The 27,961-nt window shown below is 48.3% G+C and overlaps 2 protein-coding genes across 2 annotated transcripts; both read right to left on the bottom strand.

Moving 5' to 3' along the window:
* Positions 1-435: 435 nt before the first annotated feature.
* On the bottom strand, positions 436-7,123 carry LOC144930608 (caspase recruitment domain-containing protein 8-like). Its single transcript, XM_078853043.1, has 4 exons — positions 6,917-7,123; positions 3,065-3,190; positions 2,528-2,669; positions 436-491 (listed from the first exon to the last, which is right to left on the bottom strand). Exons 1-4 carry the CDS (start codon positions 7,121-7,123, stop codon positions 436-438), a joined length of 531 nt encoding a protein of 176 aa, XP_078709169.1.
* Positions 7,124-11,619: 4,496 nt separating this feature from the next.
* On the bottom strand, positions 11,620-27,051 carry LOC140912694 (uncharacterized). The gene is made up of 5 exons (XM_073347562.2): positions 26,814-27,051; positions 17,250-18,092; positions 15,017-15,093; positions 12,935-12,996; positions 11,620-11,958 (listed from the first exon to the last, which is right to left on the bottom strand). The coding sequence occupies exons 1-5, from the start codon at positions 27,049-27,051 to the stop codon at positions 11,718-11,720; spliced, it is 1,461 nt and encodes a 486-aa protein (XP_073203663.2). The 3' UTR covers positions 11,620-11,717.
* Between the last annotated feature and the right edge of the window lie 910 nt (positions 27,052-27,961).

Genomic DNA, 27,961 nt, shown 5'->3' with positions numbered 1-27,961 from the left:
TAAAACAAACAAAAGGAAGTACTTCTTCATACAACGCACAGTCAACTCGTGGAACTTGTTTCCCTGTGATGTTGTGAAGGCCAAAACTATAACTGGGTTCAAAAAAGAATTTGATAAGTTCATAGAGGATAGGTTTATCAATGGTTATTAGCCAAGATGGTCAAGGATGTGACTGGGTGTCCCTAAGCCTCTGACTGCCAGATGCTGGGACTGGACAACAGGGGATGGATCACCTGATAATTGCTGTTCTGTTTATTCCCTCTGAAACATCTGGCACTAGCCATGGTCTGAAGACAGAATATTGGGCTAGATGGACCATTCTTAAGTTCTTACAAATTGAATTTGAGTCAACAATGTGGTGCAGTTGCAAAAAAGCATGCCGGGGCATATTAACCGGAATGCCATCTGTAAGATACAGGAGGTAATTGTCCCACTCTACTTGGCCTTGTGAGGCCTCCGCTGGAGCCCTGTGTCCAATTCTGGGTGCTGCACTTTAGAAAACATGTGAACAAATTGAAAAGAGTCCAAAGGAGAGCAACAAAAATGAGAAAAGGTTTAGAAAACCTGAGCTGTTAGGAAAGGTTAAAAAAAACTGGGCACGTCTAGTCTTGAGAAAAGGAGGTGAGGGGACTGATAGTCTTGAAATATGTTAGAGGCTGTTATTAAGCGGTCAGGGATCAATTGTTCTCCATGTCCACTGAAGGTAGGACAAGAAGTAATGGGCTTAATCTGCAGTAAGGCAGATTTAGGTTAGATATGAGGAAACAAATTCTAACTCTAAGGGTAGTTAAGCTCTAGGATAGGCTTCCGAGGGAGGTTGTGGAATCCCCGTCATTGGACGTTTTTAAGAACAGGTTGGATGAACCTGTCAGGGATGGTCTAGGATTCCTGGGCCCTGTTTCAGTGCAGGGGGGCTGGACGTTATCACTTCTCAAGGTTCCTTCCAGCCCTGCATTTTTATGATCATCCCCAGAAGCGGCAGTTGTCTTGTCAGTAGCAACGACTGGATGATTTTAAAGCTTTTCCAGAGCTTTTCAACAGGATGCCTGAGCTTCTCAAGATTTCTCTGGAAATGGTCCAGGACAAAATTTATAAACTTTGATATTGTGCAACTGGCTGCTCAAAACAGAGCACCTCTCTCACCTAAACGCTAGCTCCTGTTCCTTTAGGTTTGTAGAAGTCACAGTTTCAGGGCTAGCTGCACCTCTGTCCCCTTTCTGGCTGCTCAGTGCATCCTTCTTAGGGCTCGTGCCTTCACCTTTCTTGGGATGGAATCATGTGATCCTTCCACACTTAGGCCAGGCCCTGGGCTACAGCACCCTATGTCTCCACCATTATTGCCCTGTTGGGCTTCCCTTCAGGAGCCTATGACTCATGGTTTACAGCGACCAGAGAGTCTTCTTAAAACAAGTATTAGAGGGGTAGCTGTGTTCATCTGTATCCACAAAAACAATGCAGAGTCCGGTGGCACCTTAAAGACTAACAGATTTATTTGGGCATAAGCTTTCGTGAGTAAAAAAGTGTTTTTTTACCCACGAAAGCTTATGCCCAAATAAATCTGTTAGTCTTTAAGATGCTACCAGACTCCTTGTTGTTTTCTTAAAACAAAAGTACTGTTTGTTTATTTAGTAGGAACGAAAGCTTCACTGAAAAGGATTTTAAAACTACATGTAGCCTACCGGCATGTCTATTTTACCTCAGAAGCATGTCTCTTTCAACAAGACAAGTTGGTCCAACAGTAGATATTACCTCACCCACATTGTCTCTGTCTTTTACCTAGAGTCCTACTTACCCATAATGGTTACCTAGGCAGGCCTAACTTCTCCAGACAACCCCAGCAGACCCTGGGGTCTCTGTTTACCTCTCACTCTCCGCCTGAGAGAATGTCTCTCTTTGAACCTTCCAGGGTCTGTGTTCTCCTCTCTTTGCAGGGCAAAGGCTATTCTGTGTAATCTGGTCTGATAGGCTCAGCTCTTGACATAGCCAGTATTATCGAAGCTAACAGTTGTGCCTTTGAAGTCGTTAAGTGTTTGCTGAGAAGTAGTTTTCAGGAGCCATCCTCCTCTACCTGAGTGCCTTTCCTGGATAAACTAAGTCAATATATAAAAACAATGAGGAGGAGTCCGGTGGCACCTTAAAGACTAACAGATTTATTCGTGGTTAAAAAACCCACTTCTTCAGAAGCATGTGGGTTTTTAAAATAAATTTGTTAGTCTTAAAGGTGCCACCAGACTCCTCGTTGTTTTTATGGATACAGACTAACACGGCTACCCCTCTGATACTTTAAGTCAATATATGGTTTCAGCAAACACCACAATAACCAAGCCACCATACTGTATCAATACAATATTACAAGGCAGCTCCAAGTCCATCACAATAGGACACGGCTGGGATGCACCTCCCCTCCCCGCCCCCCGCCTTGGTCTGCACCTGAGTTTTGCACTGACCATCATCAGAAAGTGCCAAGAAGGGTTGTCTTATACAAACCTCTCACCCCTGCCAAGATCTTCTGCTGAGCTGAACCTACCTGGTCTCAAAAAGGCATTCCAGATCAGTTGCCTATCACTTTGCTTCACCAAGCTGAGGTCCAGTCTGTCCACAAAGCCCTGGGTGTAAATCTCCATGTATGGATGTTCATCCTGGGGATCTACATAACAGAACTCCAGCTCCTGCAGTGAAGACAAGGTGCTCCATTAGGGGTGACCCTGCCAGAGCCAGCAGAGCTGGGAATCAACAGTGCAAAGGATATCCCAGTTACCAGTAGAACCTAGCTCCAAGCTTCAGTCATCTCTTGCCTTGATTATCGAAACTTCCTCACCTCTCTCCTCCAGCGTGTCCAAATGTTGCTGCAAAATTCCTTGAGCACCATATCCAGCAGCCCTATACAGGGGCACTGGGGCCAGCACGGACTGTGAGGGGAGCGCGCCCCCTACTATACCTCCCACCCTGCTCCCTGCAGCACAGCACCCCCTAGTGCCATGACTAAGGTGCAATGATGACTTTAGGAGGGGGCCCTGATATTTTTAGGCCTTCATTGAAGCACAGAAGATAATTTTCCACTCACCTCAGGTGTTATCTCTACCCTTGATGTGCTGGATACAGTATAATAGGAGCCATAGGTCAATGGCTTGGTTTTAGGAGGTTTGCGCACACGTATTGATTTGTACCTCCTTTCATTATCATCAATTACCTGTAAAGAACAAGCAGGGTCATTTCTGAGATACAGGCAGACAGGGCCACAGAAGACACATTGTGTAGGGACTACCACAGAGGCAGGAGAGTGCAGGGTCCTGATTCCCATTTTCCTCTACACAGCAGTCCTCGGAAAGAGGAGCCTATTGTTATGACGACAAGGGAAAACAGTGCCATGAGAATGGCCACTGAGGAGCAATCTTGGTACAATGTTAATTGTTTATAATTAAGGCTAGAATTTTGGCACAGGTATTTTTATTAAAAGTCTCAGACAGGACGTGGGCAATAAACAATAAATCACGGAAATGGAGCTGATGCCCAATACCAAGGCCCAGCCCTGCTGCCTGGGGTTGAACCAAAGCAGACATCTCTTAAAATCATGACCAATTCATAGCCTTATTTCTAATTAGGCTTGGCAAAATTCATTTTTTAATTTTGACAAATAATATCAATATTTATTTTTAAGCATTTTTTTTCTATTTTTATCTACTTAAAGTTTCACGGTTGTGGGACATTATGGGGACATTGGGCAATGACGGGGCTGGCCAGACAATAATTATTTAATGACAGTAGAGGCTGATTTTCAAAAATGTAAAGCTTTGTAAGTGGTAAAACACAAAGTGTTCACCTCACATGTCCAAATATACGAAGTCAATAGCCTCAAATCAAACTCTGAAAAATTCAGAATCAGTATTTCTCTTACTTTGCCTATCTGTAATTTTTGATTATCCTCAATGGAAGCATTTTTGTCAGTTTGTGTTTATATGGTGAAATCAACGTTTACTGACATATATACTGATAAAAATCTAATCCTCCCAAGCCTAGTTATGTTTGCTCTCCCTGATACAAAGAGATGGATCTGTTCCCATCTGCCCAACTGCTTCTTTGTTCAGTTAATGTCTGCATCCATAGAAAATTTAAATGAGGGCAAACTTTTGACAAGCACCTAGGTGACCGAGGAGTCATTTTCAAGAGTGAGTTGGGCAGTTAGGGCCAAATTTACACAGGTGTTTAGGTGCCTAGACAAAAGTGCCAGGTGGGACTTTCAAAAGGGTCAAAGCAGGTTAGGCTCTTTACTGCTATGGAGTTAATCTTCAGTCTAGCAGACAAAGGTCTGATATGATCCACTGGCTGGAAGTTGAAACTAGACAAATTCAGACTGGAAATAAGGTGTACATTTTTACCAGTGAGAGATATTTAACCACTGGAACAATTTAGCAAGGGTTGTGATAGATTCTCCATCACAGGGCATTTTTCGTTCAAGATTGGGTGTTTGTTTGTTTGTTTGTTTGTTTGTTTTTTTAAAGATGTGCTCTGGTTCAACCAGGAATTATTCTGGGGAAGTTCTCTGGCCTGTGTTGTACTGGTGGTCAGACTAGATTATCACAATGGTACCTTCTGGCCTTGGAATCTATGAAAGTCAATGGGAGTTAGGCACTTTGATAAATCCCACAAGGCACCTAAGTGAGTTAGGCACCTATCTGCATCTTTAGGTGACTTTTGTAAATCTGGCCGTAAGCCTGGTCTTTTTGCAAGTGGGACGCAGGTTCCTGTCACAGGGGGACAAAGCTCCATTAAGGAGAGTCTCAGTTCTCCCATGACTGAACAGGAACGCCCTGGCTAGGCCTGATTAGTGGTTGGTAAGCACCTGGGGTCAGGTGATAGAGCAGGAGGCTTGGGAGCCAGGAAGGAGGGAGGCCGACCAGAAGTAGTGAGCTCTGAGTGGTGGAGACTCAAGCCAGAGGAAGGCCCAGGGTAGCTCCCACTTTTGCCACCATTCTGCATAAGGAGAAGTGACCTGGGAGAGAACCCAGGAGGAATGGGTACTTTCTATAGGCCCAGGGTGGGCAGGCATTGTTTGTGTTAGCCCTTTGTTTGGGCCCTTCAGACTCTAGCATGGGATTCCTGGGGTAAGAGTGAGAGCCCTCCAGTCTGAAGGAAGGTGTAGATTCATAAAGAGCCTGGAGTCGCAGAAGGTGGTAGAGCTGGAACCAATGGCATTGAACTTTATTTTGTGATTTGAGGCATCCATATTAATAAGTTGCCCCGTGCCGTGGGTGTTACTAGCCTCAGAGAATGCTTGAGAAGTATTCTGAGAAGGGGAAACTGAGGTGGGGTGCCTGCAGGACCAACCTATGCCATGAGGGGGTGCTCTGAGATGGGGACCCTACCACAATTCCTAAGCCTCTTGGGTGCTTCTGAAAACTTTACCCCCAGTCCTTACTCCTTTGGGGTTTACATCATCTTAATTTTTTCCCCTTTCCAGCTAAAATTCTGGTTAGAGAATGAACCCGCAAATCTCCAACAGATATGACGTCATCTGATTTTTCCCTAATTATTTTACAGCTGGATGTTACATTAAAGGTGTAAGACAGGTCTCAAGTTCCAGGAAAGAGTTGTCTCTGTCTGTTCTTCAGTTATGAACAGCACAATACCAGCTATAGGCTCCTGTCTTTCAATTTGTTATCCTCAACTTTCATTCCTTTGATTATGCTGTCTGGTCTTAATCTGAGGTGCCCTTAATATGCCCTCCTGAAGTAAGAAGACAGAAAAATTCTAAAGCATATGTGAATGTGTCAGATTGAAACATTACAGCTCTAAACGAGTGAAAAAAATTATTTCAAAATGGGACTGATGTTTAAGAATCAATATGTACAAAACAAGCCATTTTTGAAGTTCTAACTTTAAACATTTTAGTGTTATTGGAATACAAGGTCTGCAGGGATAATTCATTCATTCCATTTTTTTATTCAAGGTGACCTGCAAATGGAGGGGGGGGAAATAGCTCTATTTTTTGCCTTCCCCCCCTCCTTTATGATTGCTAACAAAGGCCTGAAGTGGTTTATTTAAAATTCTATTTGTTTGGGTTTTTTATTCTGTGATGACTGGACAGCAAGTGTAGGTGATGACATCAGCGTGAAAGTTGAGCTGTTGACAAAAAATTTACCCAGATACATTTTAAAAAAAAATAAATAAATAAAAAGGTTTACTTTGAACGACTAATTTTTTGAGTAACCCTGTGTTAACGGTTTCAGAGTAGCAGCCGTGTTAGTCTGTATCCGCAAAAAGAAAAGGAGTACTTGTGGCACCTTAGAGACTAACCAATTTATTTGAGCATAAGCTTTCGTGAGCTACAGCTCACTTCATCGGATGCATCCACTGAATGCATCCGATGAAGTGAGCTGTAGCTCACGAAAGCGTATGCTGAAATAAAATTGGTTAGTCTCTAAGGTGCCACAAGTCCTCCTTTTTTTCCTGTGTTAAAGATTCAACACACTCCTCTTTTCACTTAAGATCGTAGCAGCTAACCACAAGCACAGCTTAAACCTCCCAGTGATCCTCCAGCAAAACCAGTGAAGACCAGACTTGACATTTCTGAAATTTGTAAGTTTTAAAACAAACAGGAAAAAAATTGATAGTAAATGGTCTTATAAGAATTCTTTATATGTCATTAAACACCTCCCCCTGCCCCCCTAAATTTAAAAAAAAATCCCTCACAGGTCACCTTTAACAGTCCACCCATATCACTTCTTAGGTAGAATATCATATTTCAGAGAGTAAAAAGCGAATAGAATCACATGGAATTTAGAAACAACCTTGGCTACCCTTCTCTTTGTGCAGCTATCTCACAACCGTGCATGTTACAGGACGTTCTGAGTTATTCCAGGTTATGTGCTGTATGGTAAATGGTGAATCTGACTCACTCTTGTTGAGTCTCAGTTACCTTTTTCAATGCAAGGATGTCAGGTATCAAGTAGAGGTGGAGAGTTATATTTTCAGCCCTGAGTGCCCGGTAGAGCAGTGTGACACTGTGGATTGGACTAGATAACAGAGATATTCCTTTTTTGAAAATAGCTCCCCACCAGGAGAAGCTGGGGTTCTCCAGCACGGCGTGGGAAGGCATCACTCGCGTTGGCTCCTCCAGTATCATCCTCCCATCAACTAAATGGGCGATTCGCATCTGGGAGACGTCAGCCTCTCCTCCTGCAAATGGATGTCAAATTGAATGAGGTTCTGTTTGACCTGTTACATGACAGCACTGCCCAAGGCTTAGAGCAAGGGACGAAATCCTAGGCTCTCTTCTCAGTTATGTGGGGGAAGGGAGCCGGAGACTAGGAGTCAAGACTCTTGTCTGTTGTATAACTACTCATTGGTGCATAGTTACTACAATCAAACATATTGTAAAGGGCCTCCACTGCCTTTCCAGGAGGGGACTGAGCTGCTGATGGCCGGGTCAGCTGGCTTAAAGGAGTACACCAAGTACAGTACTTCCCCCCTTCTGCCCACCATGGAGCAAGGGGGGAGGAGAGGGACTGAACAGTGACTGAGACCCAGGCTGGTTCCTGATCTTGCCCTGGGGCAGCACAATGACACACTGCCCTTTTATTCAGGGCTGGTAACTCCATGATCTGGCCCTCAATAAGTCCATGCCCTGCATTTTTTTTTTAACAGGGGTAGTGAATAAGAATTGGGTAACATCTCTTTAAACCAGAGGTGGGCAAAGTACGGCCCTTGAGCTCCTGGCCGGGGAGGCTAGCCCCCAGCCCCTCCCCTGCTGTTTCCCCTGCCCTGCAGCCAGGCTGCCACGTGGGCGGCAGGGCTGCGAGCTCCTGCCGCTCTGAGCAGCATGGTAAGGGGGAGGGGGAACAGCAGGGGAGGGGCTGGAGGCTAGCCTCCCCGGCCAGGAGCTCAAGGGCCAGGCAGGATGGTCCCATGGGCCAGATGTGGTCCGTGGGCCATAGTTTGCCCACCTCTGGTTTAAAGAGATGCTACCCAATTCCTATTGGCGCAGCGGTGCAGGGGTTGGGTAGGGAGCCCTCCGGGGGGCAGTCAGGGAACAGGGAGCGGTTGGATAGGGCGGAGGTTCTGGGGCGGGGCGATCAGGAGTTGGGGAACTGGGGCGGTTGGATAGGGCATGGGAGTCCTGGGGGGCCTGTTGGGGGTGCGGGAGTCGATAGGGGCTGGGGGACAGTCAGGGGACAGGGAGAAGAAAGGACTGGATAGGGGATGGGGTCCCATGGGGCGGTTAGGGGTGGGGGTCCCAGGAGGGGGCAATCCGGGGACAAGGAGCAGGGGAGCAGGGTTGGATGGGTCGGGGGTTCTGAGAGGGGCAGTCAGGGGACCAGAAGAGGGAGGGGGCGGATGGGAGTGGGGGCCAGGCTCTTTCGGGGGCACAGATTTCCCTACCCGGCTCTCCATACAGTTTTGCAACCCCGATGTGGCCCTCGGGCCAAAAAGTTTGCCCACCCCTGCTTTAAACCATCCGCGAGCCGCACAGTTTGCCTCCTCTCTTCTTTTGCCGAAGCAACCAGAACCGGACACAGTAACAATGTGTGCAGTGCATACACACAGCTGGGCTTTGTATAGTTATTTATATAAACAGACAGAGCCTAGCTGCATACGCTCACTGGACACTCTGTTGCTGTGTTAGGTTCTGGTGACTTCTGCATTAGAAGAGTGGAGGCCAGGGGGTTGGCTCTCCAACTATTTAAAGGGATAAAACCCAGTTATAGCCAAGCTGTATCCAAACAAACCCAGCTGTGCCCATGTGGTTTCCTTATATTCTTAATGTTGTGTAAAGAGCAAAGACACAAACAGGAAATAAATGCCATTCGGGGATTCTGACTCCCACTTTTAAGAGAGAGATCAATGACTTTGAGAGCAGAAGATACAGCCTTTGGAACCCACGCGTTCACCTCCCTTAATTAACTATCCCCCTCCAACCCCAGCAGTCTAGCCCTCCGCACATCAGTTAGTTGGTTGCCCCCCTTAAATTTAAACATTTCCATTGTGCTCTCTAACTCTCAAGTTCTTAAAAGCAGAGGAGAGAGAACTGCTCCCACCAGACACCCAGCTGGCTACAGTTCTCTGAAGGATAATACAGTGAGGCTCTGCCTCTGCAAAGGTAGCCCCAGGCTTTTACACTGCAGATTGGGGGTGGGGGCGGGTGAAGTCCACAAACATGGGGAGCAGGAAGTAATTTGTGGGGCTTATCTGCATCTCTGCACACGTGCAGGTAGCAGGGCACAGGGTGCAGTGCAGTGTCTGGAAACACCCAGAAGAGGGGTGTGGTGGTTACCGAGCAGCCTCAGGACCTCTTCTTGGGGGTGGTACAGAAAGCCACCATTTATGGGGAGGCAGTTATGCATGTCTCACACACCCTCACTCTGAGAGCTGAGCCCATCAGAGTGATGGGGAACATCATCACCTCAGCTCCCCATGGCTGCAGTTCACCAATCCCGGCCAATCGGAGCGCGGGAAGCGGTTCCTGCAGGTGAAGGGGCCGCAGGGACCTGCTGGCTGCTGCTTCCCACAGCTCCCATTGGCCGGGATTGGTGAACCGCAGCCACTGGGAGCTGCGGGGGGTGGGGCCGTGCCTGTGGACGGTCAACGCCAGCAAAATGTCTCGCGGCCCACAATCAGATTACCCTGATGGGCCAAATGCGGCCCGCGGACCGCAGGTTGTCCACCACTGCCCTAGAGGCTCGGAATTGTGGCCATCGAGGGCGACGGTGCTGTGAAGAAAGCGGTATGTCTGATTATGAAGTGAAAATGTGAACCCTGAGTCGCACCCTGTGCACGGCAGCAGTGGGAGGCGAGAGTAGCTCTGGCTGCTCCATTGCCTGCTTCCCTGCCGGGCTGTGGCAGCCTCAGGCAGAGCCAGAGAAGAGCCAGGCTGGCACACTCTAAGCCGAGGGGAATGGCCCTTTGACAGTCTTCAGATAACGGATGCAGCCCTCAGGCTGAGTATGTTGGACACTGTGGTGCGATGTCCACCCCACACAAGGCCCACACAGGTCAAACAGGGCAATTAACCTTACAGGCTGCACCAGAAGGAGAGCCAGGGACTCTGAAGAGGCCTCATGGTTGATGAAGCCAAGCTGGGGAGGAACTGGGAGAGGCCTATGAAGACAGAGGAGGGCTGTAGGGAGGAGCTCTGCAGTCAGTCTGTAGGCAGGAGCAGATCTGGCCAGGTATGAGGAGTTCTCGGGGGAGAGTAGACCTGGGACTACAGACTCTGGCAATAAGCTGAGAGGGGAGACATGGGGAGCAGAGAAAGTTCCAGGGGAACACAGAGGACGGCCAGCACAGAAAGGTAGGAAACAGCCTAGGGAAACAGCAACAGGGTCAGAGCTTGGGCAGACCATGCCTGCTGAGCAATGGGGCAGATGTTGAGAGTTCAAGTCTTCTCAAGCCATGGTTTCTAGCAGCACTTAGTGCAGAGAAGTCTGGAGTAATCTGAAAACTCCCTGCTAGTTGGCATTATCCAGCTTTTTCTTTTTTTCAGTAGTGCTTTCTCACATCCAAGCAGCCACTTACTTACGCAGTATGGTCCATGTGATGTGAGTGGGAATTGCCTTTAATATTTTTATGAATGACATAGTGTGATAATCAAACTATTTGGCGTGGCATTGCTACCCAGTGGGTGCAGAGTGTTAAAACGTTCCTCTTGGGGCAGAGCAGGAGACATGAGGTGTTTGTGTCATGTAGCTGTCTGGGGTGGTATGAATGAGCCATCAGGACTGGCTGGAACAGTCACATATCAGGCAAGGATCTGGAAAGCCAAGGGGAACCACAGTGACTGAACGATTAACACTTAGGTTCAAGCAGGTGGAAGATGTGAACTTGGGGTTTTGTTGCAGCTGAGGACAGTGGACAGAGGAGTCACGTACCTGTGCAAGGAGCAGGGCTCAGGGACCCAGCAGCACTCACCTGGGCTGAGACAAAGGAACATAGACGGGGAAAGGAAGTGAAGATGGTTCCTGCAGCACCACAGCTCAAAGGGCAGCCCTGGCTTTGGCCAGTTTGGACTATGTCTTCACTTTTGCAACTCTGTACCCAAGGACTTCCCCATGCTGTGTTCCACTGGACTATTTCAACCTACTCTGTTGTGAACAGGCTGCCTAGTGTCACTGCAGATACTTGCTGACATGCACTGGTCCCTGAAGAGGGTAAAGGTCCCTGAACAGGTGTCTACCTCAGTGGGACTCGCCAGGCAGAGCTCACAGTGAGGAACAGGAGGGCTGGAGCCCAGAGGCCCAGTTTTGGAGGCACTGGGGCCCCATGGCCTACTCTTTTGGAAAAGTATGAGCCCTGGGGGTCTGGCACACTGACGGGGTTCCTCTAAGGGACAGTTTACAGGCCAAGGCATAGCACAGACCATATTGGTGACAGTCCATATACACTAACTCCTGGTAAATGGGAGCACAGTACAGTCCATAACAACAGAGCTAAATCGAACCACCTCATCCAATTCTTTGTGAAGTGTCAGACACGGCTTTAGTGCATGTGATCATGACTCCATGATCATGTTGGACCCAGCAACTACAGTAGCTTGTTATTTACCAAGAACCAAAGGACTCAGTCCTTCAGCTCTTTGACTCTTGCCCTAGGTTCTTTTTCCCTCAGGTGCTGGAAATCTTGGATTCAGTCTCTGCTGATACTTATGGTGTTTGTGAGCGTTTGCAGCCATGGTTTGTTACAAGATCACAGAGATCGATGGGTTTATAGAGCTTTTATAGTCATCATTTGTCTGCCATACCTGCGAGGCACATGAAGTGGGGGAGGTGCACAGCTGCCACAGCCCCGGCCGGTTCCGCCCGGATGTTGAACAAAGGGCCGGCGATCATCCACTGCTGCATTTCCAGTTCAGTCTGATGACAATGCCAGGATTCATATTTGTATTGGACAGTCACGGCTGCCCTCACCTCGAACCCCAGTTCAGTTTCAGAGCATCTGAAGGAGCCTGCCTGGAGGAAGTGAACCCTGCACATCAAAGGGAGAGGGAAGAAGAGGGTTAAACAACACTAAATGCAAAGTGCCCATCAGTTTTATCATTCCCATGGTGTGATGGGCTGGGAAACAGAGGCACAGAGACTACAGGCCCCGCAGAGTGAGTGGTTGTGAGGGGACAGGATAAAAGGGGCTATTTGCCCTATTTTTTTTTTAAAGAAATATTTATTTTGCTATCCAACTGAGGTGCCCCCAGTATGGGTACAGGGCTTATGCACTGTAATGCTCCACACACACTGAATTTTTATTTGAGAGAAAGGTGACTTACCAAAAAGTCACATTGCTGGGTATAGAACGCAGGAGTCCCAACTCCCAGCCCCCTGCTATAACCACTAGACCCTAAACCCCAGAGCCAGGGACAGAGCATAGGACTCCCCCTCCAGTCCTACCCACTAGACCCTCCTACACTGATTGTCTAAAACTTAACTTAGAAAAGACACTGATTTTAGCGTCTAACAAGTCCAATGGCAGAATCAGATCTAGACAATGTACAGCTAAACATAGTAATGCTTCCATGACCAATTTGACAGTCTTTAGTGTGTTATGGGTTTGAAACATCTCCTAAAGTTTCTATAAATCTAAACAGACCCTCCCCGCAGAGAGCATGTGCTTGTAACTTGGGCCAAATTTAGGTGGGTTTTCAAAGGAACAGCAAAAACCCCTTTCCAAATTTCAAGTCCCTGCTCTAAAGCATGGAGGTGCTAGAGCTTCTCAAGGAAACAGTTGTAAGAATTTTTCAGCATGGGCTAAACAACATTTCCCCCTACTTTTATTTTCAGAAACAACTGAACCATTTAGCTGAAATTTTCCCCCAAAATGTATCCTTCAGTTTAAACTTTGGCAAAATTCTAAGCAACTGAAAACAGGGTCTCATAATGGAGAGTGTCAGGCAACCTTAATTCTAGGTGTCACGATCAGCTCCACTTAAATAATGTCCCCAAGCTCTGACCTGTACGTTTTCTGATTCTCCTCTGGGCCTGGCAAAATCTCTGGTTGTACTTCTGCAAAACCCTAAAACAAAGACATTTGTATTAACTTGACTCCAATAAGGATTTTCAGCTGGATAGTTCTTGTGACAGGAAGAACTTGTTAGCTAGACATGGAGTCCTGTACAAAACCTTCAGCATGCGACCTGCCCATGCTACCAAAACTCTCTTCTAAGCTTGGATCATCTTGCATCTTGATTGCTGTAAGGTCATTCCCTCCAGTCCATTCAAAGTGCTGCTACCAAGTACTGCACCTTCCTGTCTATCAGGGTCAGCATTTGCTATGGAGCACTGGAGGCAGTTGGCCCCCTGACTTTTCATCGGACTATAGGCTTCATTCTTGTTTCCTCCCCTCCTCCCCCTGTTCTCAATGAGAGGCTGCCATAAATATAAAGGGAAGGGTACACACATTTAAAATCCCTCCTGGCCAGAGGAAAAATCCTTTCACCTGTAAAGGGTTAAGAAGCTAAAGGTAACCTCGCTGGCACCTGACCAAAATAACCAATGAGGAGACAAGATACTTTCAAAAGCTGGGAGGAGGGAGAACATCAAAGGGTCTGTGTCTGTCTGGGTGAGGCTTTTGCCAGGGACAGAACAGGAAGGGAGTCTTAGAACTTAGTAAGTAATCTAGCTAGGTATGTGTTAGATTCTGATTTCTTGAAATGGCTAAGATAATAAGTTGTGCTGAATAGAATGAATATTCCTGTCTGTGTGTCTTTTTGTAACCGAAGGTTTTGCCTAGAGGGATTCTCTATGTTTTGAATCTAATTACCCTGTAAGGTATTTACCATCCTGATCTTACAGGGGTGGTCCTGTTCTTTTTACTGTTTCTTCTATTAAAATGTTTCTTTTCAAGAACTGAATGCTTTTTTCATTGTTCTAAGATCCAAGGGTTTGGGTCTGTGGTCACCTATGCAAATTGGTGAGGATTTTTACCAAACCTTCCCCAGAAGTGGGGTGCAAGGGTTGGGAGGATTTTTGGGGGGAAAGATGTTTCCAAACAACATTTTCTCAGGAACCCAGAGAAATGTTTGGTGGTGGTACTGGAAAACCAAGGGCAAGGGGTAAAATAGTTTGTACCTTGGGGAAGTTTTAACCTAAGCTGGTAAAAGTAAGCTTAGGAGGTTTTCATGCAGGTCCCCACATTTGTATCCTAGAGTTCAAAGTGGGGAAGGAACCTTGACAGAGGCTATGGATTGTCCTTGAGCAAAGACACCCTCTTTTAAGATAGCCACCACCTTCCATTGTTCCCAGTGGGAATGGAGACAAGCTGTCCTTATAGAAGATGGTGGCAGCGATCTGCAGTAAGAAAATGTGTCTTTAAAATCAATTAGATTTAATCTAGAAATATAAACTCTGCTTAACTAATCTCAATTGTATTGGTATTGTGTGGCATCACTCCAGGGCACAGTTAAAATTATTTGGGTGCCTTAACTGTGCATTTCCAAATCTTAATATATTTGGCTTTCTTGTAGATATAACCTTAACTCTGAATGCCCTGGGTTTGCAGTGCTTGGCTTTGGAATAGTTACATGTCTGTTTGGGTTTTTTTACCCTTAAATTACTGACACATACTTAACATTAATTCCATCCTAATGCAGTTTTTGTCTGGGGAATTTTCTGTGGGGTTTCACTGATTGGCGATTTAATAACAATTTCATGTCAGTTCTCTTGAGGATAGACTCCTTCTTGCTCTCTTTTCACTGTATTGACTTTACAGGTTAACAAGAGCAAAAACTCGTTGCTACACGAGTCGGCAGTTCTGGTTTTGAGACACATGGGGACCTGCCCTTTCAAGGAAGAAAGGGCCATTTTTACATAGTCTTGAGGAGAAGCGCAGCTAAATCATTTGTAACCTCTCAGATTATTCTTCTATTTCCTCATCCCTTGTCCCCAGCATATAAACACAGGCAACGTAGTTTCCTCTGAGTTAAACAATGTCCCATCTGGGGGCATCCACATAGCATAGACACACTGAGAGTGTGAGATAGTGCCCACCACAATGATGGGGACAGAACACACAGAGAACAAACACAATCCCCTACCTTCTCTCTGCGACAGAAGTCACATTTGTCCTTTCCCCAGCAGTCTGAAGTGGCATCTTCACTCCTGCTTCTCACTCCTGCAGAAGGGAATGTATTAGGTCAAGGCAATACACCCTGAAGGCAAGACTGTCCCTAGCTCTGGAGAGATGTGTGGGGGCAGGCCAGGCACAACAGAATCCTTACACTCTTAGATGCCTAAAAACCGAGGTTAGCACCACAACAATGTTACCCATCACTCCATAGTTACCCCTCCTCTGGTCCTTCCCATTCCACAACTGATCCCTCGCCCTTCTACTTCCCCCTGTCTCCAATGCCAGTTTCTGCTCAGCAAGCTTGTCTCACGCTGTCTGATCCTGGGGAACATACACAGAGCATGGGGGATGCGCCGACATCACCAACTATAATAATGGTCCTGGGTCACTGGAATTGACTTCTGCAATTCAGTTCCCAATCTCCATGTCTGGAAGTCTTATGAGGCCATGAAAAGTATTTAAGAGGTGAGTTAAAGCCCATTTCACCAGCCCAGTCCGTGTAGTAGCATATTATACACACACACACATAGACAGACAGATGGGCAAGGGTGACTAGTGTTAAAATAATGGCTAAATCTGTGATGGCATGAGACACTTGAGACCTTTTTTATTTCAGCTCAGATGGAAGCTAATCCCATATTGATCACAACTATAATATTACTCGTGGAGGAATTCTGTGCCACTGTGCATGCACGGAATTCATGACTGCTGCAGAAGTTTTATCCACAGAAAATACATTCTGCTCAAGAAGTTCTGCCTTTTGCCCACCAGAGGTCGCTGTGCTGCCAGATCAGCTGGCTGCATTCCTTAGAGCAGCCTGCCCCTGCAGCCAGGTTGGGAAGCAAAGTGTGTGTGGGAGGGTGTCACATACTGGGGTTCAGAAGGGTTAGTGGGGGGAACAGACTGGGGCATGGACTCAGGAGCTAGGGGGGTGACAGCACCGAGACAGGGGCTGAATGGCAGGGGGTCTCCAGGCCACATGGGAACAGGAGGTAGAGAATCATAGAATAGAATCATAGAATATCAGGGTTGGAAGGGACCTCAGGAGGTCATCTAGTCCAACCCCCTGCTCAAAGCAGGGCCAATCCCCATTTTTTGCCCCAAATGGCCCTCTCAAGGATTGAACTCACAACCCTGGGTTTAGCAGGCCAATGCTCAAACCACTGAGCTATCCCTCCCCCCGCCAGGGCCCCAAGGGAATGGGGGGTGCAGGGATACAAAGGGACAATGGCAGATGTGCCTGACTGAATGGGAGAGGCTCGGGGTCAGCCAGGGTCTGCATGAGGGAGGCTCCCCAACTCCTTAACAGTCTCCCCCACCCCAAAATGAAACTGTTCCATACTTCTCCCATCCACACCCAACAACCCTCCAGATTCACTCCCAGGCTCCCTCCCTCTCCCTCAGCTCCTCCTTTACCCCTGACTCTCCCAAGCCTTTGCACTGCTTCTGAGGGGTGTGGGAAATATGTTTCTGTATTGTAGTTTAAATGAATTACTCAAAGTTCTGTATTAATATGCCTAGTAAGGAATCTATTTGTCAAAAAAAATTCTGAAAATTTTGATTCAGAACAGGTGAAATGTTTTATTTTGGAATTTTCAACTGAAACTAAACATTTGAATGTTCTCGAATCAAAATGTTTGATATTGTTTTGTTGAATTGACCCAAAACACTTTGTTTGGAGTCAGTTCAATGTCAAACTGCATTTCCCTGGAGTGGTGCACCGCTTCATTAAAGCTAGTTATCTAATGTCCTCATTTTCCCCTTTGGGTTGGGATCCCTAAGCAGGCTACATCTGGAATGATGCAGCAGCCATGTGACTCCCATAATGCAGCAAGCTGCAGGATAAGCAGGAAGATGGTGTGGCATCATGGTAGATGTAGTCTGGCCAGGGAGCCCAAACCATAGTATGAATGGGGGCCCGAGCTACCACTAAGGTAATGTGCTACAACCAGGAAATACAGCTTCATGTTGAACTGACTCAAAACATTTTGGGTCATTTCTACAAACCAAAATATATTGATTCAGGTCCAGCCAAACCAAAATATTTTGTTTCAATTTTCCCAATGGAAAAATCAAAACATATCAGGAAATTCAAAATGTTTCCCATGGAAACTTTTCAACAGAAAATGAAGTTTCTGCAAAATCATAAATAATTCTGATGGAAAATTTCCAGTCGGGTCCCATATATAAAGGTTTCTTACTCTTGTGGATTCTCTCATGTTTTGCAAGATTAGAGCTGTCGCTGAAGCTTTTCCCACATTTGGGGCAATCATAGGGCTTCTCTCCTGTGTGGATTCTTTGATGGCGGTTGAGGTTTGATTTCACACTGAAGCTCTTCCCACACTCAGGACACTTGTAAGGCTTCAGTCCCAGGTGGAATCCCTCATGTCGAGTGAGGTTGGAGCTGTCATTGAAGCTCTTCCCACATTTGGAGCATATATAGGGCTTTTCTCCTGTGTGGATTCTCTGATGGCGAGCAAGGTTGGATCTGTCACTGAAGCTCTTCTCACATTCACCACATTTGTAGGGTTTCTCTCTAGTGTGGATTCTCTGATGGCGAGTGAGGTTGGAGCTGACACTGAAGCTTTTCCCACATTTGGGGCAATTATAGGGCTTTTCTCCCGTGTGGATTCTCTGATGGCGAGCGAGGTTGGAGCTGTCATTGAAACTTTTCCCACATTTGGGGCAATCATAGGGCTTCTCTCCTGTGTGGATTCTTTGATGGCGGTTGAGGTTTGATTTCACACTGAAGCTCTTCCCACACTCAGGACAGTTGTAAGGCTTCAGTCCCAGGTGGAGTCCCTCATGTCGAGCGAGGTTGGAGCTGTCATTGAAGCTCTTCCCACATTCACCACATTTGTAGGGTTTCTCTCCTGTGTGGATTCTCTGATGCCGAATAAGGTTTAATTTCCGATTGAATCCTTTCCCACAGATGGGACATTTGTGAGGTCTCTCCTCGTAGGTAGAATTTTCCACTTTCCGTTCTCTGGAATGCCTTTTGTAGGGAGTGACTTCCCCATGTCTCTCACTCACCGTGTGGGCACCTGCTGGAATAAGAAGACAACAATCTGCAACTCATGCATTTCCTTCTCTCAACTCCCACCATAAAACACACTCTTTCAGTAAAGCTTATGAACTCTAGTCAGCATCTGCCCATTGCCTGTTTAGATGTAAAGTCTTTGGAGCAGGGGGCTTGTGTGTAAAACTTCACACACACCTATGGCAGAATCGAAATAACAGCAGGCCTGATTCTCCACTGCCCTGCATTTTGTGTTGTCATTTACACCTTTGCAATATGGCAGTAATGTACTGCCAAGCCAGAATTCCCCACTCACGGCTATGTTCTATGTCCAAATGATATCAAAGGCATCACAAGCCCCTGTCTTACAGGGAAGGTGTTTTTCTTTTCTTTTTTGGGGTGGGGGTGTTGCTTGGGGAAACACTGTATTTCCAGGGTCAGGATTAACTTCTGCTTTTGATCAGGTGATATCCAGCATCTGGGAAGTGGAGCCTGAAGGGTTAATGTCTAGCTATTCCACCTGGAAGCAGGCGGGGCACACCCTGACTGTTTCCTAGGAGCAATGCACACATTGCTCTATCCAAGGACAAGGGCTAGATATGAACCCTGAGAACTTGATTGTTTGGACAGCAACTGTGGGAGGTTTCTTTAGCCTGGGCTCAAGGCCTGAGAACCAGGATTGTAGTAGATAGAGGATGGTAACTAAGCATATGAATTAACGTCATACATTCCTTTGTGTAGCAGTGTGTAATGCTTAGGGGGAGAAATATAATAAAAGGAGAAGGTGGAAGGCGGGGGGGCAGAACAGCCCATCTCCGCTGACCAGCCTGTTTGCTTGCATAAAGCTGTGTTCTGTCTCATCACTGAACCGCAACAACTGGCGCCCAACGTGGGGCCCTCAGCACTCACCTCACCCGGCAAGGGTTTCAGACGCGTCACTCATCCGCTTCGTGGATCCCGGTGAGTATTTTTCATTGTGGTAAGTATGGGAAGCTCCCTCTCTGCTTTGCAAGTGCAACACCGCAATGAGCTGCAGTATTTGCTGCGTAAGGCTCAGCATGACTGCCCGGCTTGAGAACTCACTCTCCTGCTACAGGAGGTGCGTGCCAAGTGCCCGTGGTATCCTGAAGCTGGAAGCTTTAAGCTAGCGGACTGGGAGCGATTGGGCCAGACATTGCACAAAGAGCCTCGGGCACCCGTGCAGGCTTTACATGCCTGGCACCTCTGCCGCGACGTGGTACAGCGTGTCGCCTCGGACAGACCCTCCCTCGCGAGGCTGGTGCTCTCACCGCCCCCGTCCGCCCCTGCAGCCATCCCCCCTCCTGGCGATGCGACACAGCGTGTCGCCTCGGAAAGGCCCTCTCCAGCCCCAACAGAGGAGCTGCCGATCCTGCCACCCCCGTCCGCTCCTGCAGCCATCCCTCCCCCTGCTTCGCCCCCAGTGCCTCTATTACCACCGCCTCCCTGGCCTTCCCCACCGGAGCCGGTGTGTGATCACCCTCCCCCCATGGGGCCCCCCGGAGAGTCATCTGCATCTGCTCAGAAGCTTTCGCTGGTGCAAGAAATGGTTCACGCAGCGAAAGCTCGATCAGATCTTACAGCAGAGGAGCTGGCTGATCTGGTCTCCGTTTGCCCGGTGACCTGGCAGAATGATGACCAGGGCAACCCCGTGGGCACCTGGACCACTCTGCCATACTCGGTGGTTAGAGAGGTAAAGAAAGCAATTCGTGAATTTGGCCTGACTAGCACCTTTGTGCGTGGTCTCATTGAAGGGATGGGTGCTGGGTACTCCCTAATCCCTGAGGATTGGAAAACGCTGCTGCGCATGATGTTGTCACCCAGTCAGTATGTTATTTGGCTTAGTGAGTATCGGCAGATGGCAGAACGCCAAGCCCAGGTATATAGAGAGCAAGGTATCATTTATGAGCATTTGGCAGGGGAGGGCCAGTTTGCTACTATTGGGATGCAGTCTCAACTCCCTCAGGCCGTCTTCCCCATTATCTCCACCTGTGCCCAGCATGCTTTCAAGAAGGTCCCGGATTCAGGCAAGCCTACCAAAAGCTTTGTCAGTATCCGTCAGGGTGCCTTAGAGTCCTTTTTGGATTTTACCAACAGATTGCAGGAGGCTATCCTCCGACAGGTGGATAACACTGAGGCAGCTCACGAGCTCCTGTTAAAATTGGCAGTTGAAAATGCAAATGAGGATTGCCGCCGTGCTCTCCAGGCAGCACAAGTCTCTGGTATTTTAGAGCTCTCAGACATGCTGCGGGCGTGCCAGAACATTGGCACACAAGCCCACAAGGCTGGAGTTCTGGCTGCCGCCCTCAGAAAAACTGGGAAGGAGGGGAAGCGCTGTTACCGCTGTGGAAAGGAGGGTCATTTTCAGCGGGAGTGCCGCTCATCTAAGGCACCAGCCCGACCCTCAAAGAAGTGCCCCAAGTGTGGGAAAGGTTATCACTGGGCTAATCAGTGTCGTAGCGGGTCGGAAAACCGCGCGACGGGTCCCCCCCGAACCCAGGGCCAAACGGGGGTGTTTCCTACTCAGGCAATCGCTCCTCTGCCTTGGAATCCGTAGACTCTATGAGGGCAGCGACTGCTGGAAGTGCAGGGCTTGATTTGATCATGCAGAAGGACACTGACTTTCAGCTGCCAGGGGAGGTCTGTGCCATACCTACACAGGTGATGGGACCTCTCCCTGCCGGCTTTGTAGGTCTTGTTCTCCCTCGCTCACATGCTGGGAAACAGGGCTTTTTTGTCATTCCAGGGGTCATTGATGCTGATTACACTGGCATTATTAAGGTTCAGGTGTGGACTCATCTTCCACAGTCGCTCCCGCGTGGACGGTCAATTGCACAATTGATTTTAGTCCCCTATCAGGTGCCAGCTGCCGAGGATCGAACTCGGGGCGGAGGAGGCTTTGGATCGACGTTGTCTCACTCGCCGTCTCACAGCGCGTCTTCTCCACTTGTTGCTCTGACAATGTCAGTCCGCCCCTCGTTGGCATTCTCGTTTTACACTGCCTCAGCGTTCTGCACAGCGTTCAGAATTAGCTGCTGTTATTTTGGCCTTTCAACTTTTTGCTGATTGTCCCTTTAATTTAATTGTGGATACCCATTATGTTTATCAGGTAATTGATCATTTACCCCTTGCCCTCATTACCCCTCAGGTTGATGCAGACCTCCTTCGCCTGTTTTTGTCTTTACAGCACCTTCTTGCCACTCGTCATTTCCCTTACTTTGTTGCTCATATTCGCAGTCATACCCCTCTGCCTGGGCCACTCACTGAGGGCAATGCACGCGCCGATTGCGCGTTGCGTGGTCAGGTAAATTCCCTTTTTTCTGACCCCATTGAAAGCCATGCCTTTTTTCATCAGTCTGCCTCTGTTTTGGCCCGGCAGTTTCACATTCCTGCTGATCATGCACGTTCCATTGTTCGTTCCTGCCCCCACTGTGCTGCTGCTGCTGCTCCTACTTTTTTTTATGCCGTTAACCCCCGAGGTACCGCAGCAAATCAGCTGTGGCAAATGGATGTTACTCATGTACCACAATTCCGCCCCTATTCATTTTTACATGTTTCCGTTGATACTTATTCAGGCTTCCTTTGGGCAACCCCACAACGTGGGGAAGCCACTAACAAAGTTATTCACCATTTGCTGGCCTGCTTTTCTGTTATGGGTCGCCCTTGCCAAATTAAAACAGATAATGCCCCAGCCTACTGCTCTGCAGCCCTCTCCACCTTTTGTGCCCGCTGGGACGTCCGTCTTAAACACGGAATCCCTTATAATTCCACGGGACAAGCCATTGTTGAACGTGCCAATCGCACACTCAAAACCTTGCTAGATAAACAATTAAAACAAGGGGAGCTGCGTCTCCGAACCTTAGGAGACATTCAACAACAGATGTATATTCTCTTGTTTACTTTAAATAATTTAACACTGAATGCAGATCAGCAGACCCCTGCGGATCGGCATTTTCACAAATCTGAGGTACTGGAAAGACCGCGTGTCTTTTACCGTCAGCTGCCCGATCCACAGTGGCTGGGCCCAGCACCTCTAATCACTTGGGGTCGGGGATATGCTGCTGTGTCTCTCCCTGCAGGACCGTTGTCGGTTCCAGCCCGGTGCGTGCGACCAGCACTTAAACAACATGGCATGGCACCAGGGGCTGTCGAATCCCATACCAGAGTTTCAGCTGACCTTGGAGGAGACCGCGTTGCCCCCCGAGTCGACAACGGCGGGACGGAAACGGAGGAGGCGTAGCGTCCCAAGCCAGCCCGTGACAGGGGGAGCAGTAAAAGCATTGGTCGCCACGGCTCAACGAAAACTGGCAGCAGATCAGCAGCCAGAAACTCCTAAGACTTTGTTTGTGGCGATTCTCGCCCAAATCACTGCTAAATTCTGTGATGATTGTGTGCCTTTTGTGCCTGCTATTTCCTGTAGGGGTTGGCTCGGAAGCGCCTCCCCCGTTACAAGCCTGAAGGAGAATAAGACACTGTTCTCTGCTTATGCTAATCTTTCCTCCCAGTACTCTAGCATGGCTAATTGGGGCCCGGCCAACTATACTCTGCCTCGCACGGCTATATCCCTCCACACACCGTACCCGGCCGGGGCTCACAATGTCACCTGTGCGCGTGTAGTTAACTGCACTAGTACAAAGGTGCCCTTGGGCTGTCAAAAAATTTCTCAATCCCTTTTAAATTGTTCCCATGCTGTTAATGTTTTATATAATTATGGCCATATCATCCTACCATCAGGATGGGTTTTTACTTGTGGTTCATGCACCTTTAATTATATTCCTGCAAATTTAAGTGATGGCACCCTTTGCTGTCTTAGTAGAATGACACTTATATTGCCTTTTGCTGGTTACAATTGTAGTAAAAGAAGTGTACCCCTTTTAGATGATTATATTGCAGATGTTAAGCTTTGGGTTATTTTGTGTTTGTAATCATTGGGCTTATTTTTTGTTGTTGCTGTGTACAATGTATTCTTTTCTTGTTAAGACTTTGTAAAATTTTGCCCTGGAAAGCTCCCCAGGTTATGTCCTTGTCTGTCTGGGAGTTAAATAGCATGACAAAACAAATTGGCGGCTACCATGAGATGGCCAACTTCAATAAACAAAAAAAGGGGAGATGAAGGGTTAATGTCTAGCTATTCCACCTGGAAGCAGGCGGGGCACACCCTGACTGTTTCCTAGAAGCAATGCACACATTGCTCTATCCAAGGACAAGGGCTAGATATGAACCCTGAGAACTTGATTGTTTGGACAGCAACTGTGGGAGGTTTCTTTAGCCTGGGCTCAAGGCCTGAGAACCAGGATTGTAGTAGATAGAGGATGGTAACTAAGCATATGAATTAACGTCATACATTCCTTTGTGTAGCAGTGTGTAATGCTTAGGGGGAGAAATATAATAAAAGGAGAAGGTGGAAGGCGGGGGGGCAGAACAGCCCATCTCCACTGACCAGCCTGTTTCATAGATTCATAGATTCATAGATATTTAGGTCAGAAGGGACCATTATGATCATCTAGTCTGACCTCCTGCACAATGCAGGCCACAGAACTTCACCCACCACTCCTAAAAAAGACCTCACACCTATATCTGTGCTATTGAAGTCCTCAAATTATAGTTTGAAGACCTCAAGGAGCAGAGAATCCTCCAGCAAGTGACCCATGCCCCATGCTACAGAGGAAGGCGAAAAACCTCCAGGGCCTTCCAATCTGCCCTGGAGGAAAATTCCTTCCCGACCCCAAATATGGCGATCAGCTAAACCCTGAGCATATGGGCAAGATTCATCAGCCAGATACTACAGAAAATTCTTTCCCGGGTAACTTGGATCTTACCCCATCTAAAAACCCATCACAGGCCATTGGGCCTATTTACCATGAATATTTAATTACCAAAACCATGTTATCCCATCATACCATCTCCTCCATAAACTTATCGAGTTTAATCTTAAAGCAAGATAGATCTTTTGCCCCCACTACTTCCCTCGGAAGGCTATTCCAAAACTTCACTCCTCTGATGGTTAGAAACCTTCGTCTAATTTCTAATCTAAATTTCCTAGTGGCCAGTTTATATCCATTTGTTCTTGTGTCCACATTGGTACTGAGTTTAAATAATTCCTCTCCCTCTCTGGTATTTATCCCTCTGATATATTTATAGAGAGCAATCATATCTCCCCTCAACCTTCTTTTAGTTAGGCTAAACAAGCCAAGCTCCCTGAGTCTCCTTTCATAAGACAAGTTTTCCATTCCTCGGATCATCCTAGTAGCCCTTCTCTGTACCTGTTCCAGTTTGAATTCATCCTTCTTAAACATGGGAGACCAGAACTGCACACAGTATTCCAGGTGAGGTCTCACCAGTGCCTTATATAACGGTACTAAAACCTCCTTATCCCTACTGGAAATACCTCTCCTGATGCATCCCAAGACGACATTAGCTTTTTTCACAGCCATATCACATTGGCAGCTCATAGTCAACCTATGATCAACCAATACTCCAAGGTCCTTTTCCTCCTCCGTTACTTCTAGTTGATGCGTCCCTAGCTTATAACTAAAATTCTTGTTATTAATCCCTAAATGCATGACCTTACACTTCTCACTATTAAATTTCATCCTATTCCTATTACTCCAGTTTACAAGGTCATCCAGATCCTCCTGTAGGGTATCCCTGTCCTTCTCTAAATTAGCAATACCTCCCAGCTTTGTATCATCTGCAAACTTTATTAGCACACTCCCACTTATGTTTGCTTGCATAAAGCTGTGTTCTGTCTCATCACTGAACCGCAACAGGAGCCCATTTGATTTTTGGATCAAGAGGGTAGTGACGGGCAGTTTACAGCAGCTGGGAGGCAAGGTGAGTCAGAAAGACAACTGCAAGCAGCAGTAGATCACAGTGGGATGATTGCAGGAAAGGGGTGTAGAGAGATCATGAGGGAAAGGTGAAGAATCAAATTACTTGTTGAAGTACACCAGGAAGCGTGAGATGCTGAGTCCTCTGCAGGCAGGTATGCTTAGGTTTACTTGTACCGTTGACTGTGAGTTAATACCTGTGGGTAACTTATAACTCACAGCAGCTCTTGCCTTAGCAAATGCCTCTAGCTCCTGTTCCCAGCTACTGCCCTCTGTGGCAGAGACCAAGGAGACAGTACATGTGAGAGAGAGAAAGGGGGAACTAGAGGTCAGGGCAGAGCTCATGTCAGGGGTGTTGAAGCAGGTCGGGACTCTGCCTCCTGCATGGAACTCTCTCTGTGTGTTTCTACAGGACGATGTCACCCCCCAGACCCCTGAGGTCCCCACGTTATCTCTCTCTCTGGGTTCCTGAGTCTCTTCTTCCCCTCTTCTGCTCAGGGCCAGCCTTAGGGGTGGGCGACTGCCCAAGGGTGCTGCGCCATAGTCACGGGGCCACCGTGCAACAGCACAGAGTTGCACGCTGCTGATGTCGTGTCAGAAACTGCTCCCAGCTTGAGGGGGGCACCCAGATTTCTCCCTGCTTCTTCCCGGTGGAGGAACATGGGGGGAGCAAGTGGTGACACAGATACCACTTGATTTCCCACCCCCCATGTGCCTCAGCACCCCCCTAGAGGGCTGTGAGGGGGGGAGCAAGGGGTGATGTCAGGGGTCCCTGCATCCAGGTCACTTTCCCCACCTGGGCTGTGCTCTCCTGCCCTCCCCTTACGCAGCACAGATGGGAAAAGTGACCTGGATGCAGGGAGCCCTGATGTCGCTCTTTGCTCCCCCCCAACCCCTAGGAGCCGAGGATCAGCGTTGGGGGGTGGGGAAGTGAACAGCAATGCCAGCTGCTCCATGCATCTAGGTCACTTTCCCCACGTAGGTGCAGGAGGGGGCGGGGGGCAGGAGGAGGTGCAGGGGTCAGGGGCGCAATAGGGGGCAGGGGCAAAGGGGACAGAGTGCAGCGGTTAGGAGTGAAGGGGAGTGGGGAGCCCACAAGGGCCAGGGACAATGGGGTCGTGCCGTGCCCATGGGGGCCAGGGGCGCCAAAATGCAAGTTGGCCCAGAGCACCATTTCCCCTAAGGCTGGGCCTGCTTCTGCTTTGCCACTGGGCTGAATCCTGACTCTGGATAGCTGAGCTGAGCAGAGAGCAGTGGAAGGGGCCGGGGGGTGGTTCCCTGACTGGGGGTTAGGGAGTCGGTCAGTGCTGGGATCCTTGTCCCGCTGCGCTGTGCCCTGGGCTGGTCTCTGCTGGTGAAGGGGACGTTGCACCAAAAACATCGAACAGTCAGTCCGAGCAAACCAGCGCCGCAGGTCGCCGCGGGGTGCGGGTAGCAAAGGAAACCGGCTGCGGACCAGGGGCAGATCGGGCAGAAACGAAAGCGAAAGCGGGACCCGGGGCAATGGCGGAGAAATGTGGTTTAAAACCTCTGGGCCTGATCCCGGAGGAATTTCCCAGCTGTTCCCCACTGACCTCCATGGGAGTTTTGCCTGAGCAAGGACCGAGGAAGAACAGCGGGGGGGGGGGGGGAGGGGGTCAGGATTTAGCCCAATGAGAACACAAAGCTCCCAGCTTGTGGCATTTGTTATCACCATGAGTTGCTTCTCTCCCCCCCCCCGCCCCCCTTTTGTAGCCTGGTTCCATCCTGCAAACTCGCAGCACGTCCCATTAGAGGAGGCAAGTTCTTACTCTGGCTGGGATCAGGCACCAGCACTGACTGGGGGAGGGGGGGTGTGCAGGGCAGGGCACCAAATCAGGCCCCCTTGGAGTCTGATCCCTCCCGGGCTTGTTCCTTACCCGCGCTTGGTCCCCTGATGTCTCTCAGCAGCCGCTTGGTCAACTTCTTCCCATAGGGCTTCCCATAGCATCTGACCACCAGGTCACTGAGCTCAATGGAATCCGCAGGTCTTAGCCAGCCCCGGCGGATGGGTTCATAGCCCTCCTTCAGGGGAGTTTCTTCCAGTACATTTTTGAATTTTGTCAACTCCCGCTCCCCCAGGCCGTCCAGCAGACAAACTGGCGTTCCCCACCCCATGCTGCTCCCTCTGACAGCTGCTGGCCAAGACAACCTGGACTGGAGCCGCAGCGGAAGCAGCAGGAAACGATTTCACCTAGAGAGCCAGAAGGGAGAAGATTTACCACACCCTGCCCCTGCCACGTTCCCATTAGGGCTGTGGGTGATCAGGCAGGATGTTTGTTTAAGCTTTGCCTATTTGCATGAGCTGGCCCCTTGAGGTCAGGGTGCACTGACTTTGTAGGCAGGATTTCTCAGCCTTTTTCTCAGAGCATTCACCCTCCAACATGCTATAAAAACTCCCCGGCCACAGCAACTCTTTTTCCACATATTTAAGTCAGGGCTGGCATTAGAGGGCAGCAAGCAGGGCGATTGCCTGGGGCCCCACACCACAGGCGGCCCCATGAAACTAAATTGGTCAGGCTTCGGCTTCCGCCCTGGGTGAGAAGGCTTCAGCTCCCTGCCCTAGGCCCCAGTGACTTTAATGCCAGCCCTGTTTGGCGGACCCCCTGAAACCTGCTCGCAGCCCCCCAGGGGGCTCAGATCCCTGGCTGAGAACTGATGCACTAAGGCAGGGGTCCCAAACTGTGCACCGCAGCCCAAAGATGTGCCACGACACCAGCCAGCGTGGTCTGACAGTGCAACTACATTCTCCAGTCAAGCTCTTAGTAAAGCTTGAACTCCACGAGACTTGTGTAATCTATGTAAAAGTTATGTAAATGTGATGTTTTGAGCTATATATGTTGAACAGAGTGTAGAAAAAAGGTTTATTTTTATGTATTTATTTATATAAACCAAGCTGCAATATGTCATGTTTAATTCTCATGAGTACAATGGTGCATTTTACTGCAACATATACATGGAGTCCACCATTTATAACTGTAGAAAACAGCAAGCAGTATTTCAATCTGACAGTGCTTCCTCAGCTCTC

This window comes from Lepidochelys kempii, chromosome 6, assembly GCF_965140285.1.
Source record: "Lepidochelys kempii isolate rLepKem1 chromosome 6, rLepKem1.hap1, whole genome shotgun sequence".
Taxonomy (NCBI): domain Eukaryota; kingdom Metazoa; phylum Chordata; order Testudines; family Cheloniidae; genus Lepidochelys; species Lepidochelys kempii.
Note: the sequence above shows the minus strand (reverse complement) of the source record. Positions and strands in the feature narration are given on the sequence as shown.

Bases quoted from the DNA above. Each gene is read 5' to 3' on its own strand.
- LOC140912694 (XM_073347562.2), bottom strand. From the start codon at position 27,051: ATGGGGTGGGGAACGCCAGTTTGTCTGCTGGACGGCCTGGGGGAGCGG. The intron at 18,093-26,813 runs GTAAGGAACAAG...TTATTCCAGCAG, and splicing joins CATCAGGGGACCAAGCGCGG to GTGCCCACACGGTGAGTGAG. The intron at 11,959-12,934 runs GTCAGAGCTTGG...TTTGATGTGCAG, and splicing joins GAGAATCAGAAAACGTACAG to GGTTCACTTCCTCCAGGCAG.
- LOC144930608 (XM_078853043.1), bottom strand. From the start codon at position 7,123: ATGATACTGGAGGAGCCAACGCGAGTGATGCCTTCCCACGCCGTGCTG. The intron at 2,670-3,064 runs GTGAGTGGAAAA...TCTTCACTGCAG, and splicing joins GGGTAGAGATAACACCTGAG to GAGCTGGAGTTCTGTTATGT. The intron at 492-2,527 runs GTAGGTTCAGCT...TGTTTTCTAAAG, and splicing joins GAATGCCTTTTTGAGACCAG to TGCAGCACCCAGAATTGGAC.